Raw genomic sequence first — 22,958 nt, forward strand, 5'->3', positions numbered from 1 at the left:
AGAGGGACGGATGACTATCCTTGCAAATCCCATGTGCTATATCCATCTGCTTTGTCCCATACTTCCGCAAAATAAATCCAAGACACGTTTGATATAAATGCACATTGTGCTTTTTGGATTCTTTCCACGATATCTTAATCTTAATTGCAACAATTTCCACTCTCACACTAAATATCAAATATGCTGATGTCATTTAAAACAAAAAAACAACAGCATCGTGTGGCGAACTGAAAAAGAATTGATTTTATTATTCCAGCACTAAAAAGTTCCATTTGTTTTTATTTTATATAGTAAGATATAGATATTTGCTCTCACTGTATTGATATTATATGATCTACAAAATATGGCAATACTGTGCTGTAGCATAAAAGCTAAAAGGCTGTAGAGCTTCCCTGTTTCCTTGGCTCGAAGTGAAGAAATTAATTTAAAAAAAAAGGGAATAAACAAATACAAAAATTAGTTTCGGTGTTGGCTATTGTTATTTTTGCCATTTCTGTATAAGATATAAATAGAAAACCATGTGATCGTGAAAGAAAATGTGTCTCTCTGTGTTTTGGTGTGCATGTAACACAAACGTCACGCAGGCTGTGCATTAATGTGCATTAATGTTAGTTCCAAGTTTACCTCTTGGGTCATTTTTATGAAGCATCCTTCATAAGTAAAACATAAAGGAGCAGACTCTCCATCACAGGCCATTAGGATGCACTGTATTTACAGTAAATGCATCATGCATGAGCCATTTAGCTTCTTAGCTCCAGACAAGAAGAACCCTTGGCCTACATGCTGCTGCTGCTGCTGCTGCTATAAATTGCACATCTCAGGGAAGTCTCAAGTTGGCACTGCAAATTGCATTCACGGCACGCCACGCGACTGTTGATTGAATGTAATTAAGTTTTCCTTCTCTCCAATGAAGGGGTTTTTATTTTACTCCCAGCTTGAAGCACTTGGTAGGAAAGATCATTGTGTGTGTGTGTGTGTGTGTGTGTAGTATTTGAATACATGTTTGCTTCCAAAACGCTCGCAGCAGTGAAAAACAACATTCTCTGAGTTTCTTGTTCTGTTCATTGCTTTGTATCCGAGATGCTAACATAGAAAACTATTATGACATTCTTATTGTTCTGCTGTAGCAGCTGAAGTGGCAGCTTCTTTTAGCGATGCTTTCTAGAGCGTACAAGAGAAACTCAAGCAGTCTTCTTGGATGAATAATGCATGGGTTATTGCTAACAACATACTGGGCTTGAGTGCTGTGCTCTGGTCTAATCTTTGTGACTTGTGGATTTTAAACCGTTTCCTTTCTGCCTCTTTTGCCTAGGAGAATGAGCTTCAAGACTTCCTCCACGAGAATAAGCACTTGAATCTACAGTTGTTCAGCAACAGCCACAAGGCATCTGACTATGAGGAGGTAAGAGGTGAAAGCTACGTGTAGAAAGTTTGCTGTACATAAGTACACACTAATAGCTGCTAACTTGTCACTGCCTCTCCATCTTGACACAATCTGAAGAGTTTCTGGGTCAAACCATAACACAAACAGATTATATGTCCTTTTATACTGGATCAATGGAGCCCATTATCAATGAAATCTACAAGACTTAAAATCCTACACACACACTATCCCTTCAGTTTTAGCCCCAAGACTTCAAAGGCATTTGGAGCTGATAACAAAAAGTCCAAGTAGACCAACAAGGATCCCCAGGCCTCTCTATGAATGGGAAAGCAATTTTGTGAAGCAGCTGACTGGCAGGTATTTACTGTTGGTGCTGAAGAAGGGTGGGATGCTTGTTACTGGTGTCTTATCAGGACATGGGTGGCTCTTGCAGCAGTGATCTCAGCTGTTATCAGACTGACAGATATGAGAGTAGCTCTCTGCAGGGTAGCGCAGATACTAGCCCTGGCTTGCAACCCTGTGTTCTGATGCCTGTTATCTTTGAATGAACTAGGAGGGGCTACTGAGAGAGCCTCCCTCTACCCTTAATAGACTATTGACCTGCTTCTGCTGGATCCAGTGTAGTTGTTCAGTTTGTCTGCATTAGGCGTGGCACCCCCCTCCAGATAGTTTGTAATCTGTGGATGTGGGCCGTTCAGAGGAGACAGACTCGCTGGGTTCTGTGTGTGTTTTGCTTTGCTGATGTCGCTCGAAACGCCCTCCTTGAGGAATCATTAGTCATTCACGGTCGCCCTGAGGAAGGGACTTTACCACATTACGGCCGCAGGAGCCAGTCATCTCACTTCCACTTAGGGGCCTTTATAAAAAGCTGCCTCGTAAGTACCAATACAAATGATCTGTGGAAGACAAATTATAAAGAATATGTAGTGTTGGAAATAGTCACAACGCTTGGTTCAGTCAGATGCTTGGTGCTTGGCTAACAAGGAAACATGAATAATGTATTAATATTTTGGTTCATAGCAATGGGAGTGAGTCAATTATATTACTCTTGTGTTAATTACAATTATATAGTTTTAGCAGAGAAACCAGGCAGTTCTCTTACCCGACCACTTTCTGCCTGTTGCGTGCCATTCAACCGCATCACATTTTATAGTACAGCAAAACCTGTTCAGCGTCATTCATTCCAAAGCAGCAACTCTAACCTTCATGTAGCACGTTATATTCAGCTTGCATAAATATTGTATCAGTCACTGACTGACTAATATGTATTTATACAAATGATATTGGGAAACTGCTGTCTTAATGAACTAGATTACCGAACAGTTTCTGTAATTTTGTGCACTTTCAAAAAAAAAAGAAAAAAAATTTGGACTAATGCTGCAGACTCTTGGAAACGGCTGTGACAGACTATTTAAGCTCTTCTGCTCTGGAGGCCCCAGCACCAGCACCATGTCTGTTATATAAAGGAACCAGAGTCATTTTTAGTGCTAAGCACAGCTGCTGAAGAGGCCACTTTGTACCGTTATCATTAAAATACATGTAGCATTGTGTTGCATCAGTTGTGAAAGAGTTGCAGTGTCGCTGACTCATTGTTAGATATTTTCTCTCATAGGCTCGTGATTCATGTAGCCTCTGCATCTGAAAAGTGAAGCCACTGGACAAGTGCCTTAAATCTGGTCTGCTAAAAGTCCAGGCTTAAGGCCACTGTATAAAGGTGCATGGGAAGTTACCCTCCTCCTTATCTCATGTACAAACTCAATTCAAATTTTCAGTTGCTAGTTTCAACTATAAAACAGCCATCATGCTCCATTGTTTGCATCATTAAACTTTAGGGTTGCAGGAGGACAGGGGCAGGTGAGGGAACCTGAAAGGGTATTTACCCATATCACATAAGAATGACATGAATCAATTTTTGTGTTCCAAAAATGCTACAAATTAGTGACGATTGAATACTGTAATACAACTCATCAAAACGCTGGACCTTGCTTTTCCCTTGTGCACAGGTGAAGTCTGAGTATGCCCAGCTCAAAGAGACCCTTGGTGCTGTGACACAGGAGAGAGATTTAGCCCTGTGGGAGAGGAACCAGCTCCAAGCCAAACTGGAGAACCTAGAGCAGGTGCTCAAGGTGAGGAAGCTGGCTCCTAGAACAGACGCTGTCTGTCAGTACTGTGTGCATTTCCATTTCTAGTAATTCATCTGTCCTGGGATTCCTTTTCATTTATGGAGCCTAACCCTTTTGCCAGTACCCCTTTCTCCTATCTGTGCTACACTGCCTCCATCTGGTTATTTTCCGCTATACTGTCTAATGGCCTCGACATGTCTGTTGCCTTCCAGTGTCGTGTTGGGAGGTCTGACCAGGAGCTGTGAAAGAGTAGAAGCTCGGAACAGTCTGCGCTCTTCCCTTTCCAATTTCACCTTTTCACATTGTCCTACCCGACTTGATCTGTCCCTTCCTTCTTTCCCCTTGCCCCCTCTGCCCCTGCTAGATTTATAAGGTATCACTGCTATGTCCATCTGTTGGGGAGAAGCCCATTCTGAATGCTTTCTGTCAACCTCAGTGGCTGTGCTTATCCCTCCCTTTATCCGCGGGCTGCCAGACATACGAATGGTCACGTGGCTATACGACCACAGCACTGCTTAATGTGATTTATGCATGAGGCGGGACAAAGAGTTTGGCTTTACGATGATGGGAGGGGGGAGGAAGACTAGATGATAATGTCACCTACACGTCCGATGACATTACCTATCTTAGATTTTTACTGGCATGTAAATGTCATTTGCTTCTTTCACCTTACAGCGCTGCAAATATTCACATGTAGTGGGAGCAGTGATGTGACACGGGCACACTGTGTTAGGAAGAGCCGAGCATTCAGTCCCCCCCCCCCGTACTGTATGGCTTCTTTTGTTGTTATGGATGACCACAGACAAGTGAGCACGTCAGAGAGTTTGCTCACCCTTTTCACGTAACACGAAACCTCGCATTGATCACGCAAAGACGAGATCAGAGGACGGCTTTTCAAAGTAACCGAGACGAAACAGGTCTCGTGTTACCTAAAGGGGGCAGCAAACCTCACTGCCGATGGAAGTTTCTCGTTCACACACCAAAGCATCCCTAGTCCTCATCCATGAGCACCTTTGCGCAAGATGAGATCTGATCTTTCCCACGGATCGTTCGACATAAACATGTCTTCACGTGGCATTTGCTGTGGCATAGTTTATGTCTTTCTTGATTTTTTAAGGGTTTAAAGGTCAGTACACTGTTAACCAGCCTCTGTATGCGTTAATGTGTGCACATGTAACACTTCTGAATGTGGAGTTAAAGACTGTAGATGCATTTTGTGTTGGCTCCGTGCCTTTGGGTATTAGTACCACTAACAGCAGCCCTCTCTATGCCCCCCACCCCATCCCCCTTCCTTCCACAATTTTCCCCTCCGGCTCTCCATCCCTACACCCCTTGTGGACAGCATATGCGAGAGGCTGCGGAGCGGAGGCAGCAGCTAGAGTTGGAGCATGAGCAGGCCTTGGCTGTACTCAATGCAAAGCAGCAGGAGATTGACATTCTCCAGAAGGTAAGCGAACTCCAAGCACCAGTGGGGATGGGCTTTTGTGTTTGCCCGGCTTTTGGCGTGTGTCATGGGTGAAAGAGCTTTTTGTTGAACACCCGTGCGAAACATACAGCACAACAAAGGTGAAAGTCAACAGAAACGAAACAGAAGTTAAGGAGTGCATGATTTTCTCTACGCTTTTTCTAGTTTCGCACGAGCGTCTCCGTCGCATCCCCGTCCTGCAGCTGTTTATCAATCCCAGAGCGTTTCTGGAGCACTCTTGTTTGTCACAAGCGAGCAAATCAGACTTTTAGAATCCAAAGTAGACACGACACTTTTTAGAGGCACACTTTAATAAAGGGGGAAAAAAAGGCTCGCGCTGGCCATTTGATGGTTGGCCTTCCTCCACTGTGCACTGAAGCTAATGTGAAAGCAACGGCTGAGATTACTGATAGTGTGAACATGATAGGAATTGTCACCAATGCCTTCTCTGGCAACACTGTGAGCGCCCTCGTGTTGCTGTTGCTGCAGTGTTCTGACTTCACAGTCAGCCCTTCACAGGCAGTCGTTCTCAGCTTTTTTCTCTCATTAACAGAAGCTCATTACTGCCTTATCTTCCTGCAGACACTCACTGCTCTCTGTGTTCTAAATTAATTGCCTGCAAAGTAGATTTATGAAATGGTAAAGCCCCGCAGATGCTCTCGTATTTATGTGGAACGCTTTATTATTTTTTTTCTCAACAGATGTTTCTCGTTTTCATAAGAAAAATGATGCGTACGATGCAGTGTTTCCGTATACTCCTTGTCTTTCAGAATGTAAACTCCCATTTTTCTGGAGCGCACTAGCATAAAAAATCAGATCATAAATCTACACCTTTTGATGTAGCCCAAAAACAACTATTCAAACAAACACCCTGGCAAGATGTTCACTGTCTGAAACGGCCATTTACGAATCGTGTAACGAAAAGAAAAACAGCCACAGCAAGAGTAAACGTTGCAGTATTTTTTAACTACGGATACATGGGCAGGCTCAAACTTAGGTTTTTTGCCCATAGATGATGCAGGAAGTCGTCTTCTCTTAAAAATGGCTGTGCCCCAACCACAATCAGCAGTTCCTCTTAGCTTTGCAAAAATGTACAGCTGTGTACTCTGCTTTGCTCCTGTGTTGTTGACAACACAGGAGCATTTATGTCACTTTCACCTCTGTAGCTGATGTTATATCTGAAGGAGGAGCCTTACTATGATTTCTGTGTTGAGGGAAACCATAATAGAAGCAATAAAATCATGTGTGCATCTAACCCCTGGGCTGGTAGTTAGAGACTCTTGTGCAGGTGCTCTTCAGCTTGCAGTTGCTTGATTATATTCAGTTTCTTGCACGCATGTAATGCTTTCATGTTGCACAGCTCTCCGAATGATAAATGACAAACATGCTTAACAAAACATAAAACCGGAGAGGCGAAAATGGTTTGAGAAAAGACGCGATATTCTTTAAGCATTCGGCGATATCTTATCGAATCAAGCCACTGCTAGCAAACGTGAGTGCGGACGGGGGTCCGCGCCGTCTTTTCAACCATTTTCACCTCGCGCACCAATGAATGCCTTTGAGAGATGCTCTTTGTGAGGATCTTTCGTCGGTGTTTTAAACAGAAACTAAAGCACAGCATAAACTGCAATGTAAGTGAACTGCACCTTGTGTTTCTCAGGCTCAGGTTGAGGCTAAAAAGGAACATGAGGGCGCTGTCCATCTGTTAGAGGTGAGCGTCTGGACTCTGGGGGTCTTGGGGGCTTTGCTGTGTGTTTTTGTGTATGCTGCTCGAGCGTTTCCTGCTTTCCGTGACCTCACTTCCTGAATTTTTTTTTTTTTTTTGTTTCTTTTGTTTCTTTAATAAAGTCTTATTGTTTTAAAACTATCTTGGCCAAAGTGTACTGCTTTTTTTCACAGTATCTTTAAAATGACTTTTGGTATAGAGAGTTGCTTTTGGGGTAAATGAACCATAAAGCACGCAAAAATCTATATTTAGTCTTTGTATTGGCATTGTAATACGGCGACATGTATGCGTGTGTGTTGAAAAGATTGTGATTTTAGAGATGTGTATGAGTGATCACATGTGTGTAATTGTGCTTTATTTCTTTCTTACATCTCTTGTCATTGTATGGATGTGTGTTTATGCTTATACAGAACCACTTGGACAGCATGCAGGTATTTCAGAATTGCTTTTATTTATTTACTTGATATATATAAGTATATATATTTTACGCCTTTGCCATTAGCGGGATATACAGCAGCCTGGTATGTAGTTTGACCCATGGGGCCAAGTAACACCACATTGTGAATTAAGATCAACATTTATCTGGCTAAAGAGATAACATAAAAAAAATGCAGTTATGAGCTGATTTAACTTGCGGTCATGCCTTTTGGCTTTTCAGTACAATTTTTCACATCGATCTTTTCATACAGCCCTTTCAGCTCGTTTCACAAGGCAAGACTCACGAGTGGACTCTTTGAAAGGGTGAAACATGACTAATAGATAACACGGAGGTCTTTCTGGCCTGATCATAAAGAAACATTGATAAAAGAATCAGAAAACCAAGTAACAAAATACACTTTAATTCAATATAAATCACTTGTATCGACATGTATTTGCATCAGATATGTTAAAATTCTATTTACATGTGAGCAAACAAAACTCTCAGGCTAAAATAAGTAAGTTTTTCCAAAGTATAATATTCTCTCTTCATTATAATATGTAGTAGCTTAAAAAGAACAAACTGCATTTCTAGTATAGGATACAGTACCAGACGGTGATGAATGTGATCCTTTTTCCTTTGTAGCATTGCATGTGTGTTTATGCAGCATGTGTTTTAAAAACCGTCTACTTGCCATACAACTAACTGTATGATGCTGCTCAAACTAGTGTCTCCTAATTTACTAATTCTGTTTCATAAATGCAGGAATATATTTGTCTTCAGTCTGCCAGCAGCATGTTATATCCAGCAGCAACCTGCCTGCATGAAACGCTGTTTTAACAGAAATACTGATGCGGCGGGCATCACTGTGTTTTTGGGCGGCGCTGTATAATTCCACGGTCGCTTCAGTATCTTCCAGAGCCTCTCAGACTGCGCTCGGTTTCGGACCGAGAAGTGATTGCTAATGCATTGCATCATTTTACGTGGGAAACCATGCTGCAGCACCTGGAATTTTCTATTGAACCTGCCCAAGCGGTCATGTTCAGTTTGTCAGTGTTAGTCTGTGCGATAATGTTTCCTGCTCTCAACATGTACGGATGATGTTATGCAAAATTTTTGTTATTGTTGAAATCTTACAGAAAGACCAGTACCAACAGCAAGCAGACCTCCGTGCCTTGTGTGTGGGTCTCATCTCAAATCCAGTCATATCCAGTGGTGACGAAATTGCAATGTTGTGTTGCACTCATCTTAAATACACAGCACAATGATAATCCCAGTAAATACAATTATGATTTCATTTATTAAGGGAAAAAAGTTATCCAAACTTAGCAGTTCCTGTGTGAAAAAAGTAATTGTGTCCTAAATCTAATAACTGGTTGTGAACTGCAATCAAGCTTTTTGTGACGACTGGCAGTGAATCTTTCGCTGTGGAGGAATTTTGACCCACTCTTCTTCTCATAATTGTTTTAATTCAGACACGTTGGAGGGTTGTGAAGCATCATCAGCATGTTTAAGGTCATGCCAAAGGAACTCAGTCTGAATCTTAACTCATTTTGCTTTTTGTTTTGTGTTTTTGAGCCATTCAGAGTTGGACTTGCCGATCTTTTTGGACCGCTGTCCGGTTGCACAATCCAAATGTTCTTGAGCTTCAGGTCATGAAGTGATGAATGGATGTTCTCCTTCAGGATTTTCTCTAAAACCAGCCACACATGATCACTCTGCCACCACCATGTTTGTGGAATGCTGTGTTGCTTTCACACTAGGAAAAAAAGAAAAAAAACCTACCAAAAAGTTCAGCTTTTGTGTCATCAGTCCACAGAATATTTCCCAAAAGCGGTCATCAAAACGTCTTTCAGCAAATGTGAGACAAGCCTTTGTGTCAGTGGTGGATTTCTCGTTGGACTCTCTCATGGGTGCCATTTTTGCCCACTCTCTTTCTTATTGTTGATTCATGAACTCTGACCTTAACTGTGAGGCCTGCAGTCTTTTAGATGTCCTTCTGGGTTTTTTGTGACCACTATCAATGCACTTCTGGAGTCATTTTGATAAATTCACCACTATTCAAGCCATATCTCCTCCATTTGGAGATAATAGCACTCACTGTGGTTCACTGTCTTTGTAACCATTTCCAGACCGATAGATGTCAACTTTGTTTCTCGGCTGTTTTTTCAGATTGACGTTTTGAGCTCTTTGAGCCTATTTCACTTTTTCAGACAAGCTGTATTTAAGTGATTTCTTGTTTCAGCAGGTCTGGCAGTAATCAGACCTAAGCTAAAATCAGCGTTCCAAATAAATGTGGTTAATCAAAGTTTATTCATGATTTAACAAGAGGGGAAATTGCTTTGTTCACGCAGGGCCAGGTAGGTTTGGATAGCTTTTTTTCCCTTGATAAATCAAAATCATCATTTAAAAACTGCATTTTGTATTCACTGGCGTCATCTTTAGTATTAGATTTAATATTGAAATTTGTTTTATGATCTGAAAAAATGTAAGTGTGACAAATATACAAAAAAGGGCTATTCTGCATTTCCAGCAGAGATTACGCAAACTGAAGTAAATACCGGTAGTGCATTTTATGGTGGCTATTCTCATCTTCGGATAAATACAGACCCAGTTAGTAGTAGAGCACCAGTGCATACTCCCTGGATGGTGTGGAGTGTGTGGGATAGACTTAAAATAAACTGCACTACTCATGCTCATCACAGTTTGAGAAACACGTTGCCCTCTGCTGCAGTGTGCTTTCAACACTGTTTGCCTCAATTCGCTTAAAGCTTTCTGTTTTTGGTCTTTTTAAGGTCTTACACGGCAATAACAAAAACATATAATATTATCGACCTCATCCTTTAAGACAGTTTGGGTATGCTTTGAAATAAGTTTTATTTGGAGTACTGTTATTATGAACTGTAGGATAGTTGTGCATGCGATTTGTATAATGTACCGTCAGTAGTGGTCAAGAAGTCATTTCAAGGTTTCTTTTCTTTGTAATGACTGATCAGTGTTATTAGTCCTACAGTAAATGTCTGTTTTCTTGTTCACATATAGCGTGAACTCTTTTTGTGTCTTTATCATTATTTTTTATTTTTATTTTCTTTGTCTCCATTCCATCTTTCTCCCTTTCCCATCCTTTTTTCTCTCCTCCTCTGTCTCTCGCTTCTGTCTCAATGTGTCTCCTCCCTCCCCGCCATCAGGCCAAAGTCCGCGAGCTGGAGGAGAAATGTCGGACTCAGAGTGAGCAGTTCAACCTCCTGTCTAAAGAGCTGGAGAAGTTTCGGCTCCAGGCTGGGAAGTTTGATATCCTCAGCACTGAACCCTTAACTGTGTGTGAATCTCCTGGGTCTCCGAACAAATCCCTGTCACAGCTCCTTAATGGACTGGCTGCCCCCACAGAGAAAGGTAAAGGCCATTTGTTAGCATTAAAGCTCTGCTTTCAGCAGATAAATGTTACGCCGGTACTGTAGATAGAATAGAATAGAATTCAACTTTATTGTCATTGCACATGCACAGGTACAGGGCAACGAAATGCAGATCACCTGTATTCAAGTGTACAGTTAATTAAGATGTATCATTCCAGTCTTATAGGAACTATTAATAGTAGTAGTTTTTATGACTTCCCTCATAAAAAGTCAAATTAACTAAACGTTTAGAAATATTAAGTCAAAGACAGCTGTGTCACCTGTAATCTGTTTAAATGGCCTCTAGTATGTGAAACTTTTTAAATCAATGCATAAGTTGCTCACTAATTACAGCACAACGTGTTGTTTAGGTTGTTGTTGCTATGTAATTTTACACATTTACAAAATAAAGTTATGTGCTATTTTAAAACTTACATTTAAAGGGCTCAAAGACAAAAGTAAAGTAACGCGTGGTGGGTGAAGAACAGGTGGGATAGCAAAGTGGCTGGGTTACTAAGGAGGGCAGCACAGGTGCTCAGCAGACAGGAAGGAGTGCCGGTGAAGGCGGGATCTATTTGTGGGAAAGGACAGAATCCCTCTCTGTGGTGGAGGATACCACCTTGAAAGGTGGGGAAACTGAGTAAGTTCAGGGAATGATGCGGGACACTCAAGGGGGCTGAATCTTGGTACTCCAGCAGACCAGTTTTCCTCAGGGTGGGAGTTAATAGATATCATCTATCCTCCCACTGTAGCCACTGGGAGCCAGCAAGTAGAATGACTCAGGAACTGGTTGTAGGTCATCAGTGCTGTTTAGGCTTTTGGGCAGGTGTGGCGTAAGTCGATTCAGGAGTTGCAGGTGGAGTAAAAATATCTTTTTACTTTAGTCGAGCCGGGAGTTTAATTTATTGTCTGAGTATCAATCAAGTCTCTGTACTGGCCATTAAGACTTTAGCCGCGTTTGGCTGGAAAAGTGCAGCTGACTCTGGGACAGTCTTAGTAATTGGTTATGTGTCAGCTGACTCAGACTCAGGAATAGTTGCCTGACACAGAAACAGTCCAAACTTTAGCGAGTGACTCAAGGAGCAACACCACTCTCAGGAACAGGCTGAGAAACAGGAGCAGTTGATTCAGGACCTGGCTTGACCTCACCCAGGATAAGGACAGACACTGGCAGGCACACTGTGCAACAGTGCCTGTGATGTAACAGCGAGCCGAGCAGTGGAGATGCATGATGTCAGCGCTGACTGCATTTCATTCTGGATGTCACTTTCCTTCAAAATCAGTATCTATCGGGCCACTTTTATTCAGTTTGTCCTAAATTCAGGTTATCCACACAGAGATCACAGAACACATGGATGCTGTTAGGTTGAAGAACTAAGAATAAGTCAAATCAAACCAAAAGGAAGAAGATAGCAACAGCAGAGTTCAGGCAGAAACAAGCACACAGTCCACAGATTAATGATATAAAGTGATCCAAAAAAACTAGGAGCCAGGATGGAACAGCCGGGGAACACAGAGTACACGCAGATGATCACACAGACAACAAGGAGAAGCACAGGACTATAAATACAGACAGAGCTAATTCAGTAATTGATGAAAAAAGGTGAACGAGATTCACCAAAGAAGTGATGGACAAATAAAACCAAAGCAAACAAGTACTCTGATAGAACCACATCAATCATCCTGCTTAACAAAAATTTCATGAAATCAAATTGAATTAAATGGCAGAACCTTTTTAAAGGACAGCATGCAATCAAATACAAGATGAAAATTCTGACTTTGATATTAGTTCTGTTATATTGTGATGTGTGGAGCTACGTTGCTTTTGTTCCACAGGCAATGAGGCCCCAACAAGCAGATCTTTGATATCGGAGTTCATCCGACCACTCCAAGTCAGCGGAGACAAGCCCGAGCTCCTCTCTGTCAAGCCAACATTCCTCACTCGCGGTCGAGCCAGCAGTCCAGCGCGGGCTTTACTCTCTGAGGTATATTATAGTGTCCATTTGTACTCTATCTTTTTACACGTCCGAAATCAGATCGATTCGATACATCTCAAACAAATGGAATCTAATAAACTGTGGAAAGACGGTCTAAAAATCCCAAACGACACCGTTGAGACACAACGTGGGAGAATTCCCAATAATTTCAATCGTTTGCTCCACGTATTTACCCAAAAGCATTTCTGTTGTCACTCAGGTCAGTGGAGCTCTAATAGTTTCTGTGAAAAAGCTTTTTATTATAATTTTTTTTTAAGATGAACTCACCGGTATTAGATCCATTCCCTCGCTCATGCCTCTGTGATCCCTTACGTAGACGGCACATTTGGGAAAATGCTGATTCATTTTAATCTAAATAATGTCTTTGGGCTGAACACGAGAAAATCCACACAGCAGGAATCCAGGAGGCTTCTCGGTGTTACTCATGCAGATTATTTGGGATTGATCAAATATATTTAGTTGACACAAGCTAAAACATTGAACCAAAGGGAACGTGCAAACATTAAGAAGCATTCGATGTTGAAACTGTGAAAATCTGTGAATGCTTCCTTCTCCAGATGGACAAAGATCTCAGCTCCACCACCAGATCCAAACCACGGTTCACAGGGAAGGTCCGTCTGTGTGTTGCTCGCTACAGGTATGCACACAAAACACACAATTACTTTTTCAACCACTGCTGTATTTGTAAAATAAATAAATGGAAAAAAAGTTTGATCCTCATGAGTTTATCATTTCAAACCTACAGGGCTTTGTGCTTACGTTACACCCCTACCCCTAAACCAAAGTGAAATCATTGTGATCATTTAAAACAGAGGTGGTGGAAAATCTCTCGCACTGAACTGAAAATCTTGCTCTGTTATTTGCTTTCTCTCGCAAGCGCTGTGGTCTTAAATGTGACTCAGTGTTTCTGCTGCTAAAGAAAATAACCTGTCAGCATAGAAAATAATTGGAATCCTCAAGCACACAGATTTGTGAAACAGGGCCAAAGCTTTCAACCCACACTCTCTTCAACCCTCTCATATTTGCAAACAGCCAAATATAATAGAACAGAAAAAAAACTTTGTATTTTCAAAGCAGCGCTCGGCAAATCGTTTTCCTCGACATACATATTATGTTTGTGGTGTTTGATATAAAACAAACCCAAATGGAGAATAATTGCAACAAAAAAGTGTGCACTTTGGAAGCTAATTAATTTGTTTTCTTTTTACTGTAGTTACAATCCTTATGATGGACCCAATGAGCATCCTGAGGCAGAGCTCCCCCTGGTGGCTGGGAAGTACCTTTACATTTACGGAACAATGGACGAGGATGGCTTTTATGAAGGTCAGGCCTTTTTTTAAAAAGGTGTTGTTGTTTTTTTTTTATCACATCTTGCACTTTACCACGTGACCAAAGTACCAGCTGCATCCTTATTGTGTCCTCAGGAGAGCTGCTGGATGGACAGAGAGGACTCGTCCCATCCAATTTTGTAGATTTTATCCAAGATGAGGAGGCGCCCTCTGTCCAGCACAGGGACATATTAACTAAAGAACCTGGCTACCTCAACCACAGTAGCCTGAGGCCTCAAAGACCTGGGGTCGGCACAGGAACAGGCATAAGCAGCCTGCTGTCTGACAGTAAATTAGACTGTCTAAGCACCAGCAGCTTGGGCATGGACCTCCTGGGCTCCTCCACCAATGGCACGGGAACCTTGGATGTCAGCATTGACGAGGTCGGTGAAGACATTGTGCCTTATCCCCGCCGCATCAACCTGATTAAGCAACTGGCCAAAAGTGTGATTATTGGCTGGGATCCTCCGGTGTTCCCACCGGGCTGGGGCTCCATTAGTGGCTACAATGTCTTGGTGGATAAGGAGGTTCGTATGAGTGTCCCCTACGGGGGCAGGACAAAGTCTCTTATTGAAAAGCTCAATCTGGCCACACACACCTACCGCATCTCAGTGCAGAGCATCACTGACAGGGGCCCGTCAGACGAACTTCGGTGCACTCTTCTCGTGGGTAAGGACGTGGTGGTGGCACCTTACTACCTGCGGGTGGACAGCATCACGCAGGCCTCTGCTGAGCTGTCTTGGATGCCCAGCAACAGCAACTACAGTCACACCATCTTCCTCAACGGTGCAGAGTATGACATGGTCAAGGCAGGGGGCTATAAGTACAAGTTTTTCAACTTGAAGCCGATGACAGTTTACAAGGTGAAGGTTGTCGCACAGCCACATCAGGTGCCTTGGCAGCTTCCAGTGGATCAAAGGGAAAAGAGGGAAATCTCTGTGGAGTTCTGCACTCAGCCTGCAGGTCAGTCCTTAAAACGTAAGTCACCCCAGTGCAGAAATAATTGGTTTTGTGAATCACAGCAGTGGAGGAATTTTCCTTTGCATGGTGCATGGTTGCATGGCCGTGGCTAGAAATGCTCGGATATTTGTAGCCATGGTAGCATGACTAGAGATATTAATGTTAGTCTCTTGGTTGGTTGGTTGGTTGGTTGGTTGGTTGGTTGGTTGGTTGGTTGATCAGTCCATCTTACTGAAGTAAAGCCTCACAAAATCCTTGGTGGTGTGGCTTAAGACACATAATACTACTACTACTGCTGAAGGTTTGTGTTGTGCTTAAAATACATTTTGCCTTGGCTTGTCTATCTTTTTTTTCTTTTTTCCCACTTGGGGGCAGTATAAAGTTGTTGAGGTGAATGTTGAATGTTTACACATCCAACAGACTCAGCAAAGTCTGAGAAAAATATGTAACAACATGCTTCCCTTCCTATATCTCACTTAGTCCTTAACCTTATCTGCTGTTTGGTGCCGATACAAACTGCAAATAGCTGCCTGCTGCATGCGAAAATAAGGTTAATCAGACACTCGGTGTGAAGCAAAGTCTTGTTGTTTGCAAATGCACCAAGGCAGGTACAAAATGCTTTGGATAAAAGGCTAACACGGCCTTCTTTTTATCCCAGTCTGAACGGTGCTCTTATAGACTTTGTTCTGCATAAAAAGCTTTTGATTTCACAATAAATAAAAGCCTGAAAAATTTCCATCTGAGGTACCAGTCATCGTGTTTAATCGGGCACACGCATCAAGGTCATTACACTTACAAACATTTTAGTCATTTAGATTCTTCCCCAGCTACCTTTATATTGCCCTCGAGGATCTGTGTGTGTGCTTTTGTGATAAGACGTAAAGGGTAGAAACACGAACAAACAAGAAAAAAGACGTTCCGATAAAGCTGTAATGTGAAAACCCGCTTAAGAAGTATTCTGAAAACAAGGGTGTAAATATTAAGCATGCATCTCTGGGATTTCTTCTCCCAGGAGGCTCTTTGTTGCTTGACTGTTGCCAGTGTTAACTTGGGTCTCACGGCCCTGCTGTCAAGCGAGAAAAGCCATGGACAGGTAAAACTAGTCAGCCCGTTGTTGCCTATAGATTGAATATGGTTCATATTATTGCTTTTTATATGCACTCGGAGGGATGTTTAATGTGTGACACCTTCCATTTACCATGGAAGGAGACACTTCCAATTATTATGGCAGTCACTGAGAAAAGTGGAGCCAAACGGGAGATGACAGAGAGTTATGACGTCAAGAAGTGAAAAAAGAGAGAGAGAAAGGGGGGAAAGACCGAGATCGAGGCTGAAGTTTGAATTGACATTTTGTGTTGGCAGCTGACGAGCCCGCATGCTGAGAGTTCATTAAACGATCCATCTACTGAATATGTTAATTAGAGGCGTCTAAAATTGTCTGAATAGTGGAGGCAGACAGCCGCTGTCAGTGACGACGGCAGTATCTGGAAGTGCTATATTAGGCTTCTGCACTCAGCGTGTGTTCTTCAAACAAGTTGCTTCATTAGTGCTTAGTGATGCATTTTTAATATTAGTCGCACAGAGCGGCTACCAGTTCGCTCCCTGGAAATCAGCGCCTTCCGTTTGTGTCCACTACTAATGAAAGTGGCTCCACTGAGATATTCATTTAAACACTCGTTTCGGCTCTCGGAGGAGAGCGCGTTTGTTTGTGACGGGGGCCGTTTAAAAATGACAAGAGGAAATGAAATCTCCAAACAGCTACTGCTGCTATTCAGAGACTGCGTTTTTTTCCCAACAGTCAGTCTTAGAAATGTGATTAAGATTGCTCTGATGTAGATTCCCGGACGCTCGCGCAGCTGCACGTCACGGCTCGGAGATTCTGCTGACTGACTGTGACTCCCTCTTGCTCGCTGTGTGGCTGCAGGTGAACGGCGGCGCTGCACAGATGGGCATGTTGTTTAGTATGCATGCAGGATGGACAGATTGAGAAAATAGCAAACTGGGGTTTTTTTGAGGCTCGGAAGAATATTGTCAGCAAGAGCATGATATTGCTATACATATAGCCAATGTTGGCAGACTTGGATTTTTCAACCAGTGCCCCGACATAAACCTGTTTATAGATAGAAAGAAAAATCATCCTACTGGTAAATACTGCTATTCAGCCGTTCCCGACTGATGTTATCATATGATATACCAGCTATTCATCTTAGTGAAATAGGTTTTAAATTCGAGACGTGTACTACAAATCCTCCAGATTGAGAACATGCTTATTCCATCCGACAGTGAAGTGGATATTGAACGCCAGCGGTCCACAGTACAAAGGTCAGCTCATTCTTTTTTGATAAAACAGGCAGGGATGGCAGGAACAGGCAGTCTGTCTTTATTTCCTCTCTCCTTGTCTGATAAATGTGCACTGTCCTCCGCAGGCCCCCCTCTCCCTCCCCAGGAGGTGCAGGTCCAGTGTGGTCAAACACCCGGGTTCCTGCAGGTGAGATGGAAGCCGCCGCCCCTGACGTCTTCAGGAACCTCCAACGGAGCCAGTGTGATAGGCTACGCCGTGTGCACAAAGGGACAAAAGGTAACAAACAAAAAATTATTATTATTATTATTTTTTTAGTCTTACACTGCAGATCTTAAAATGGGTAGCCTCTGCCTTCCTGAGTTGTAACTTCTCAGTAGCACTCTATTGCCATCTCCTGGAGAAAGTCTTTAATGTTCATATGCAGCCCCGAGGCATGAGAAATAAACAGGTTTGCCCTGGGTCCCTTTTTCTACAGGCTATTTTTGTTATGCACACGTATGTATCCAGTAACTACATTTTTATCTTATTTTGAACTAAATGCCAGATATATGCTTTATTTATTAAGTATTTGGACGTTCCCTGAGAGGTGTGAAGTGAGTGTGAAGTATAAAAATGGTGCTGTGGCTGTAAGGCTTCAAATCTGCCTGTAGTGAGTTTTTAAATTATGGTAACTGTCTCGTAGAACTTTTACGACAGCCAAGATGTAAAAGCTACGAATGCATATTGATACATGTATGTTTGTATGAGGACATTCTGAATTGCCCTTTGGTAAAGACTCTGGTTTCTTTGTAAATGCAGATAGCAGAGGTCTTGTACCCCACAGCAGACTATGTGACTGTGGACTTAACCAGGATTCAGGGTCTGGAGGCGAGGGAAGTCATTGTAAGGACGTTATCAACACAAGGAGAGTCCCAGGACTCGCCTGTGGCCATCATACCGCACAATCTCTTGGGCTCTCCACGCCTTTCCCACAGAACCACTGCACCTTCCCATCCCACACCCCACCCAGTTCACTCACAAACCCACCCTCCTTATCCATCGACGTACCCCCCGAACCACCCTCAGCCCCAGGTGCAGCCTCTGCCTCGACCCCAGCCCCACACGCTGCCCCACGCACAGCCTCACTCGCAGCCCATCCGCCCCCCTCCTCCCTATCCGCAGCCTCATTTTCACCGCAACTCCATGCCCAAATCCAAACCATTAGTAAGTGCCAGAGAGCCAGAAACCAAAGAGCATGAGGTGGGCCTGCGGCCAGCCCAGCCCTGGGAACGCTCCCCGTCTCCGCTGCCTCCCATGCGAGGTCCCAACCTGGAGCCACCGCCCTTCCAGCCACAGCGATCTCCCTCTCCACAGAGGATCCTGCCGCAGCCTCAGGGAGTCCCCATCCCCAACACCATCGCCAAGGCCATGGCCAGGGAAGCTGCCCAGAGAGTGTTTGCTGAGGGTAACCGGGTGTGTGAGGATTTCACTCTTAAACCTTTTCACAGCTTGTGATGAGAGAGCTCTCAGCCAAAAAGCTAATGGTAATATCTTTTAGGCTGCTTTGTAAACAAGCAGTGCTTTGGAGGAAATCATTAGATTTGTGAAAATATAGTAAGATAGTAAGCAACTTGTTTGTCTTTCTCATCCTCTCGGTTATTCTTCTCTCCTTTTTCCATCTAAAAGTTTGACTTTTCCCCTGTCAGGTCGAGAAAAGGAATATCTTCAGTGAGCGAGGTAATGCTTTGCATCCTGTCAACTCTGATGAGGAGGAGGATGGCTACGACTCGCCTCATGCCAGGAGGAGAGGCGCCTCAGTGGATGAATTCCTCAGAGGCTCCGAGTTAGGCAGACAGGTACTTTACAGAAAACACAAGCTGTGCTCAGCGTGTCAGGAGAATCGGTTTGCTGGATCAAATCAAATCAGTCTGAAATCAAACCGAGTCCCATCTTAATGTGTGTATTATAATATGTACTGTAGGCTTATAATTTGGACACTTTATAAGATACATCTTGCATTCAGAACTTCCTTAACTCTTAAAGGGACAGATTCAGCAGGTTTCAGGTTGACAGCATCACACAGTTGCTGAAAATAAAGGACCTGAATTCAGAGCTTTTATTACTTACCATCGCTCTTCAGCTTGCTTTCTCTCATTCATTTCCCTTAGCACCATCATCACCACTACAGCCACAGTGAGGAGTACTACACAGAGAGCAGCCGAGGATCTGACCTGTCTGACATCCTGGAGGAGGACGAGGAGGATCTTTACTCTGAGATGCAGCTGGAGGAAGGCCGCAGACGCAGCATCAACTCTCACAACACTCTCAAGGTACATATTTACCTGCACGCCTTCACTCTACAGTGGCCTGGAGGGAGGACACAGGAAGGTGGGGAGAAATAAAGATATAGGGAAGAAGGGCTCTGCCACCTCTGGAGATACCTGCTATCTTTCACAAGCTCTACAACCAGGCCCGTCGTGGCTTTGCCTGGCTAATCTCCCGTGCCTGTTAGCTGCGTTAGCCGAATCAGCCTCCCTACTCTCCCCACCCTACCTGCTCCTCCACCCCTGCCCCTCCAGCTCTGCTTTATTCTTCCCAGGCTGATCATATGGCTGTGTATACATAAGCTGTACAAGATGCATGTGAGAAGGAAAGGGTGTAAACAAATCCCCCCCCCCCCCCCCCCCCAAAAAAAAATACAGTGTTTTCTTTTACCATTTGCATTGCATTTGGATGCTCGATTTACTGTACCAGACTAGTTTTACAAGTGTTGAAAGTCAAAATGTTAAGACTGTGAACTTGAAATGCAACTATTAATATACTGTACTGTATCAAAGGGTCATGGCATATCAAGTGCACATGGGAATCTCATTTAAGTGAGTACTTAAATGGAAATATCCACTTTTGTTTATGTCTGTCATGTCCTAATGTTTAATTTGAATGTTATTGTTAACATTGTCGGCACATGATCCCGTCTTCATTTGGTCTGTCAGCGGGGATGTGTGGAAGACAACTTGATATCATGAAAGAAAAGCATTATTATAAGAGCGAGAGCTACCTGTACTGTATTGGCTGATCTTTTCTTTGTATTATAGCAGAAAATCACTACAGGTTCGGTTAGCATACCACTGATTTTGTCCAGTAAAACCTGTAGATCAATGAGGTGTTAATGAGGGGTATATACTGGTGTATTAACTCTGTCTGTGCGCCAGTTCTTCATCTCCTTTTTGTCATCACATCTATGTGTAAATCTCTGCTGCACATTTTTTATTCTCTTTAAACGTTTAGATGTTGTAAAGCGATGTGAATACGCAGGAGGAGTGCGTCCACTCAGCTTGGCATTGTTCTTTTGTTTTCTTCTCATTTTTTGCTTTTTAAAAACTTCATCTGCTCATTTCATCCTTATAAATGTTCCCACCGCCCTCACCTGTAACACTCACAGCGTCCAGTACTTTCATTCGTTTAAATGTTTTCCATGTGTAAACTCTGTGTCCACTTTTTACGATTTAACGCTCCATCTTAAAGCTGTGACAGATTCCTGTTCAGAGCATGCCATTTCCTCCTCACGGAATGAGACTGCATGTCTTACCACATAGCCACAAATAACTAATTCTGTCTTTATTTTGTCTTTCCCCCCCATTTGTTCTATTCACACACTGTGTTGTTTCCTGCCTGTTCTAAAACCTTCGAAAAACTTTACAACCCCCTCCCCCTCCCTCGCAAAAATATAAACTGAACCGTTTACTTGAACTGAACTGTGAAATTGTGGGATGTTGAACCCCCCTCCTACCCCCAACCTCGGTCGCGACTGAAGGCATATTACAAGCGTCAGGACTTAGCTGAGGAAAGAGACTGCTGGGACCTCCAGAGGGAGGTGGTGAAGCAGAAGTCGCTCCGCAGCAAGCGTCTCCACAGCATCCCCGAGGTGGCCGAGGAAGAGTCAGACAGCGTGGACAGCATGGGTCAGCGTCTGTCCTTCGAAGACGGGGGGCGACCGGGGACGCCGCACACTCAGCGGAGGATGTACCCCCAAGACGCTCACGTGCGCAACCATCTCACCCCCAGCAAGAGCACCCGCTTGCAACGCCAACGCTCTTCCCCTCGCTTCACCGACAGCCGGTACTGCTACAGCGCCGACGACCGCAGCTTGGGACGACCCAACCGCCAGAACACCAAGAGCCCTGACAGCGGTTTAGACTGCGGCAGTGAAGAAGAAGGCTCTCTAGGGCGGGGCCATCGAGGGTACTACGCTCACGGGAGCCCCATGCGAGGACCTGTGCGCATCATTCACTGTGAAGGCCCCGTAGAGAGACGGGCGCTGGCCATGGGCCGGAAAAGGACTCTCACACGGCAGTGCAGCGTGGAGGAGGAGTTCTCCGATGTCCCAGTGATCGCGGCCAAGTCGGTACACACGGGTGATTTTAGGAACAGGGAGCACTTTGGGCCCGGTCGGGATGCTGGGCCGCGAAACTACTCCAGGGAAGGGGCCCTGAGCGAGGGCAGGCTGAACGAGCTGGACAGGGTCTATTACAGCCCCCACAGGGAGGCTAGGGCCCAGTCTTTGTCCAGGCTCAACCGGGACCAGGCGCTGGTGTGTGATTCAGACTTTCTGATGTACTTTCCATCAGCAAGCTGCAGCCATTCTGTTTTCTTAATGTTGTGTGTTTGTTTTTTTGTTTTTGTTTTCTTTTTAAGAGACCCCCCCTTTATTTCATTTGACTTTCTGTTTTCCTCCATTCTTGACAGTTTATCACATGGTCATGGTTGGTCTCATTTGATGTTTTATTTTGTGTGAATTACTTTGCTTGTATTTCTAGTGTTCGGTGGATTTTATAAAGTAGAACTTTCAAATTACCTAAAGGCCATTTAACAAAGTTTTGACTTCTCATGTCTTTGAGGGGAAAGGCTCCATGTAAAGGAAAGTCTCTGTGCAGTGCATGGGGACATGCTGCTCCTCTGCTCTCCCCCGCCTGTGCCTTCTTCTCTCTGCCAGCTGCAGACTTCATACGTTGCTCTCCATGTCTCACCCTCTAGAGCTCCAGCCATCTTCTGCTTTCCATCACTTCACATACAAAAAAGGAGGCCAATTCAAGACTTTTAGCCTGTTGGGATTCATTTAAGCCTTCATCTCTGTCTTAAAATTCTTCTTCATCACGACTTTTCAGGTCGTTTCAGCTGATGTGATCCGAAGCCACAGGCTAAAGGCGTTAGTATCTTTTGCTCATTTGACCGCAGCTTCCCAAAGCTCATACTCGTTCTCTTCCCACTCTCGCTCTCTCTGTTCTTTCACCATGATTTCTGTCTCTTTGTGCCATCATTTGCTTCCTTTTCTCATCAAGGTGCTGACATGCACAGAACAAAACAAAACAAACAAATGGTCTTTAGCTTAACATCTGACCTTTCCCGAACCCCTGTCCATCTTGTTGTGTTGGGGGTTGATTTGATTTACTTTTCTTTTGATGGTTTGATCGGTTTCTTTACCATTATTATTATTTTTTCTATTATTTTGCCTTCCTAAGGACAAATGGAAACCACATCATTTGCTCTTATGTTTTTGTTTTTAGTTGTTTTAACAGGATTGTGGGGTTTCTTTTTGAAATATTATTTTAAATGTTTACTTGCCTGCAGGTTGTAGGTGAATCGCGGTGCTGACTTCTTCTCTGTTGTTTTTCACTCCTAAGATCATTGGGAACTCGCCGTCACATGGAAGCGCCGATCGTCTGGACCATTCAGGGAGGAGGCCGGTTCACATCGGCACCCCTCCTCAGCGACGACCTATCCCATCCATTGGTTAGTGAGGTCACCACATGAGGATCTCCACCTGCAGGGCCACTGATGTTTGTGCTTGTGATTTATACCATGTCTACCCATATGAGCCGAGCTG

The 22,958-nt window shown here is 43.6% G+C and overlaps 1 protein-coding gene across 8 annotated transcripts in view; it reads left to right on the forward strand.

The window, feature by feature from the left end:
• The window catches only part of rimbp2b (RIMS binding protein 2b), a 108,224-nt gene that overhangs the window by 70,400 nt on the left and 14,866 nt on the right, over positions 1 to 22,958 (forward strand). For 2 of the 8 annotated variants that reach the window (XM_026188872.2, XM_026188873.2), the window contains exons 6-20: positions 1,313 to 1,402; positions 3,388 to 3,510; positions 4,850 to 4,954; positions 6,633 to 6,683; positions 7,109 to 7,129; positions 10,305 to 10,509; positions 12,345 to 12,493; positions 13,063 to 13,142; positions 13,719 to 13,828; positions 13,930 to 14,811; positions 17,220 to 17,371; positions 17,894 to 18,547; positions 18,781 to 18,930; positions 19,243 to 19,404; positions 22,756 to 22,864. In XM_026188872.2, the coding sequence (XP_026044657.1) occupies positions 1,313 to 1,402; positions 3,388 to 3,510; positions 4,850 to 4,954; positions 6,633 to 6,683; positions 7,109 to 7,129; positions 10,305 to 10,509; positions 12,345 to 12,493; positions 13,063 to 13,142; positions 13,719 to 13,828; positions 13,930 to 14,811; positions 17,220 to 17,371; positions 17,894 to 18,547; positions 18,781 to 18,930; positions 19,243 to 19,404; positions 22,756 to 22,864 (3,043 nt within the window). Of the gene's footprint in view, positions 1 to 1,312; positions 1,403 to 1,542; positions 2,260 to 3,387; positions 3,511 to 4,849; positions 4,955 to 6,632; positions 6,684 to 7,108; positions 7,130 to 10,304; positions 10,510 to 12,344; positions 12,494 to 13,062; positions 13,143 to 13,718; positions 13,829 to 13,929; positions 14,812 to 17,219; positions 17,372 to 17,893; positions 18,548 to 18,780; positions 18,931 to 19,242; positions 19,405 to 20,888; positions 21,666 to 22,755; positions 22,865 to 22,958 lie in introns of those variants that run through there. The other 6 variants (XM_080309007.1, XM_080309008.1, XM_026188859.2 and 3 more) reach the window with 5 other exon arrangements.

Source organism: Astatotilapia calliptera, chromosome 12 (genome assembly GCF_964374335.1).
Source record: "Astatotilapia calliptera chromosome 12, fAstCal68.1, whole genome shotgun sequence".
Classification (NCBI taxonomy): Eukaryota; Metazoa; Chordata; class Actinopteri; order Cichliformes; family Cichlidae; genus Astatotilapia; species Astatotilapia calliptera.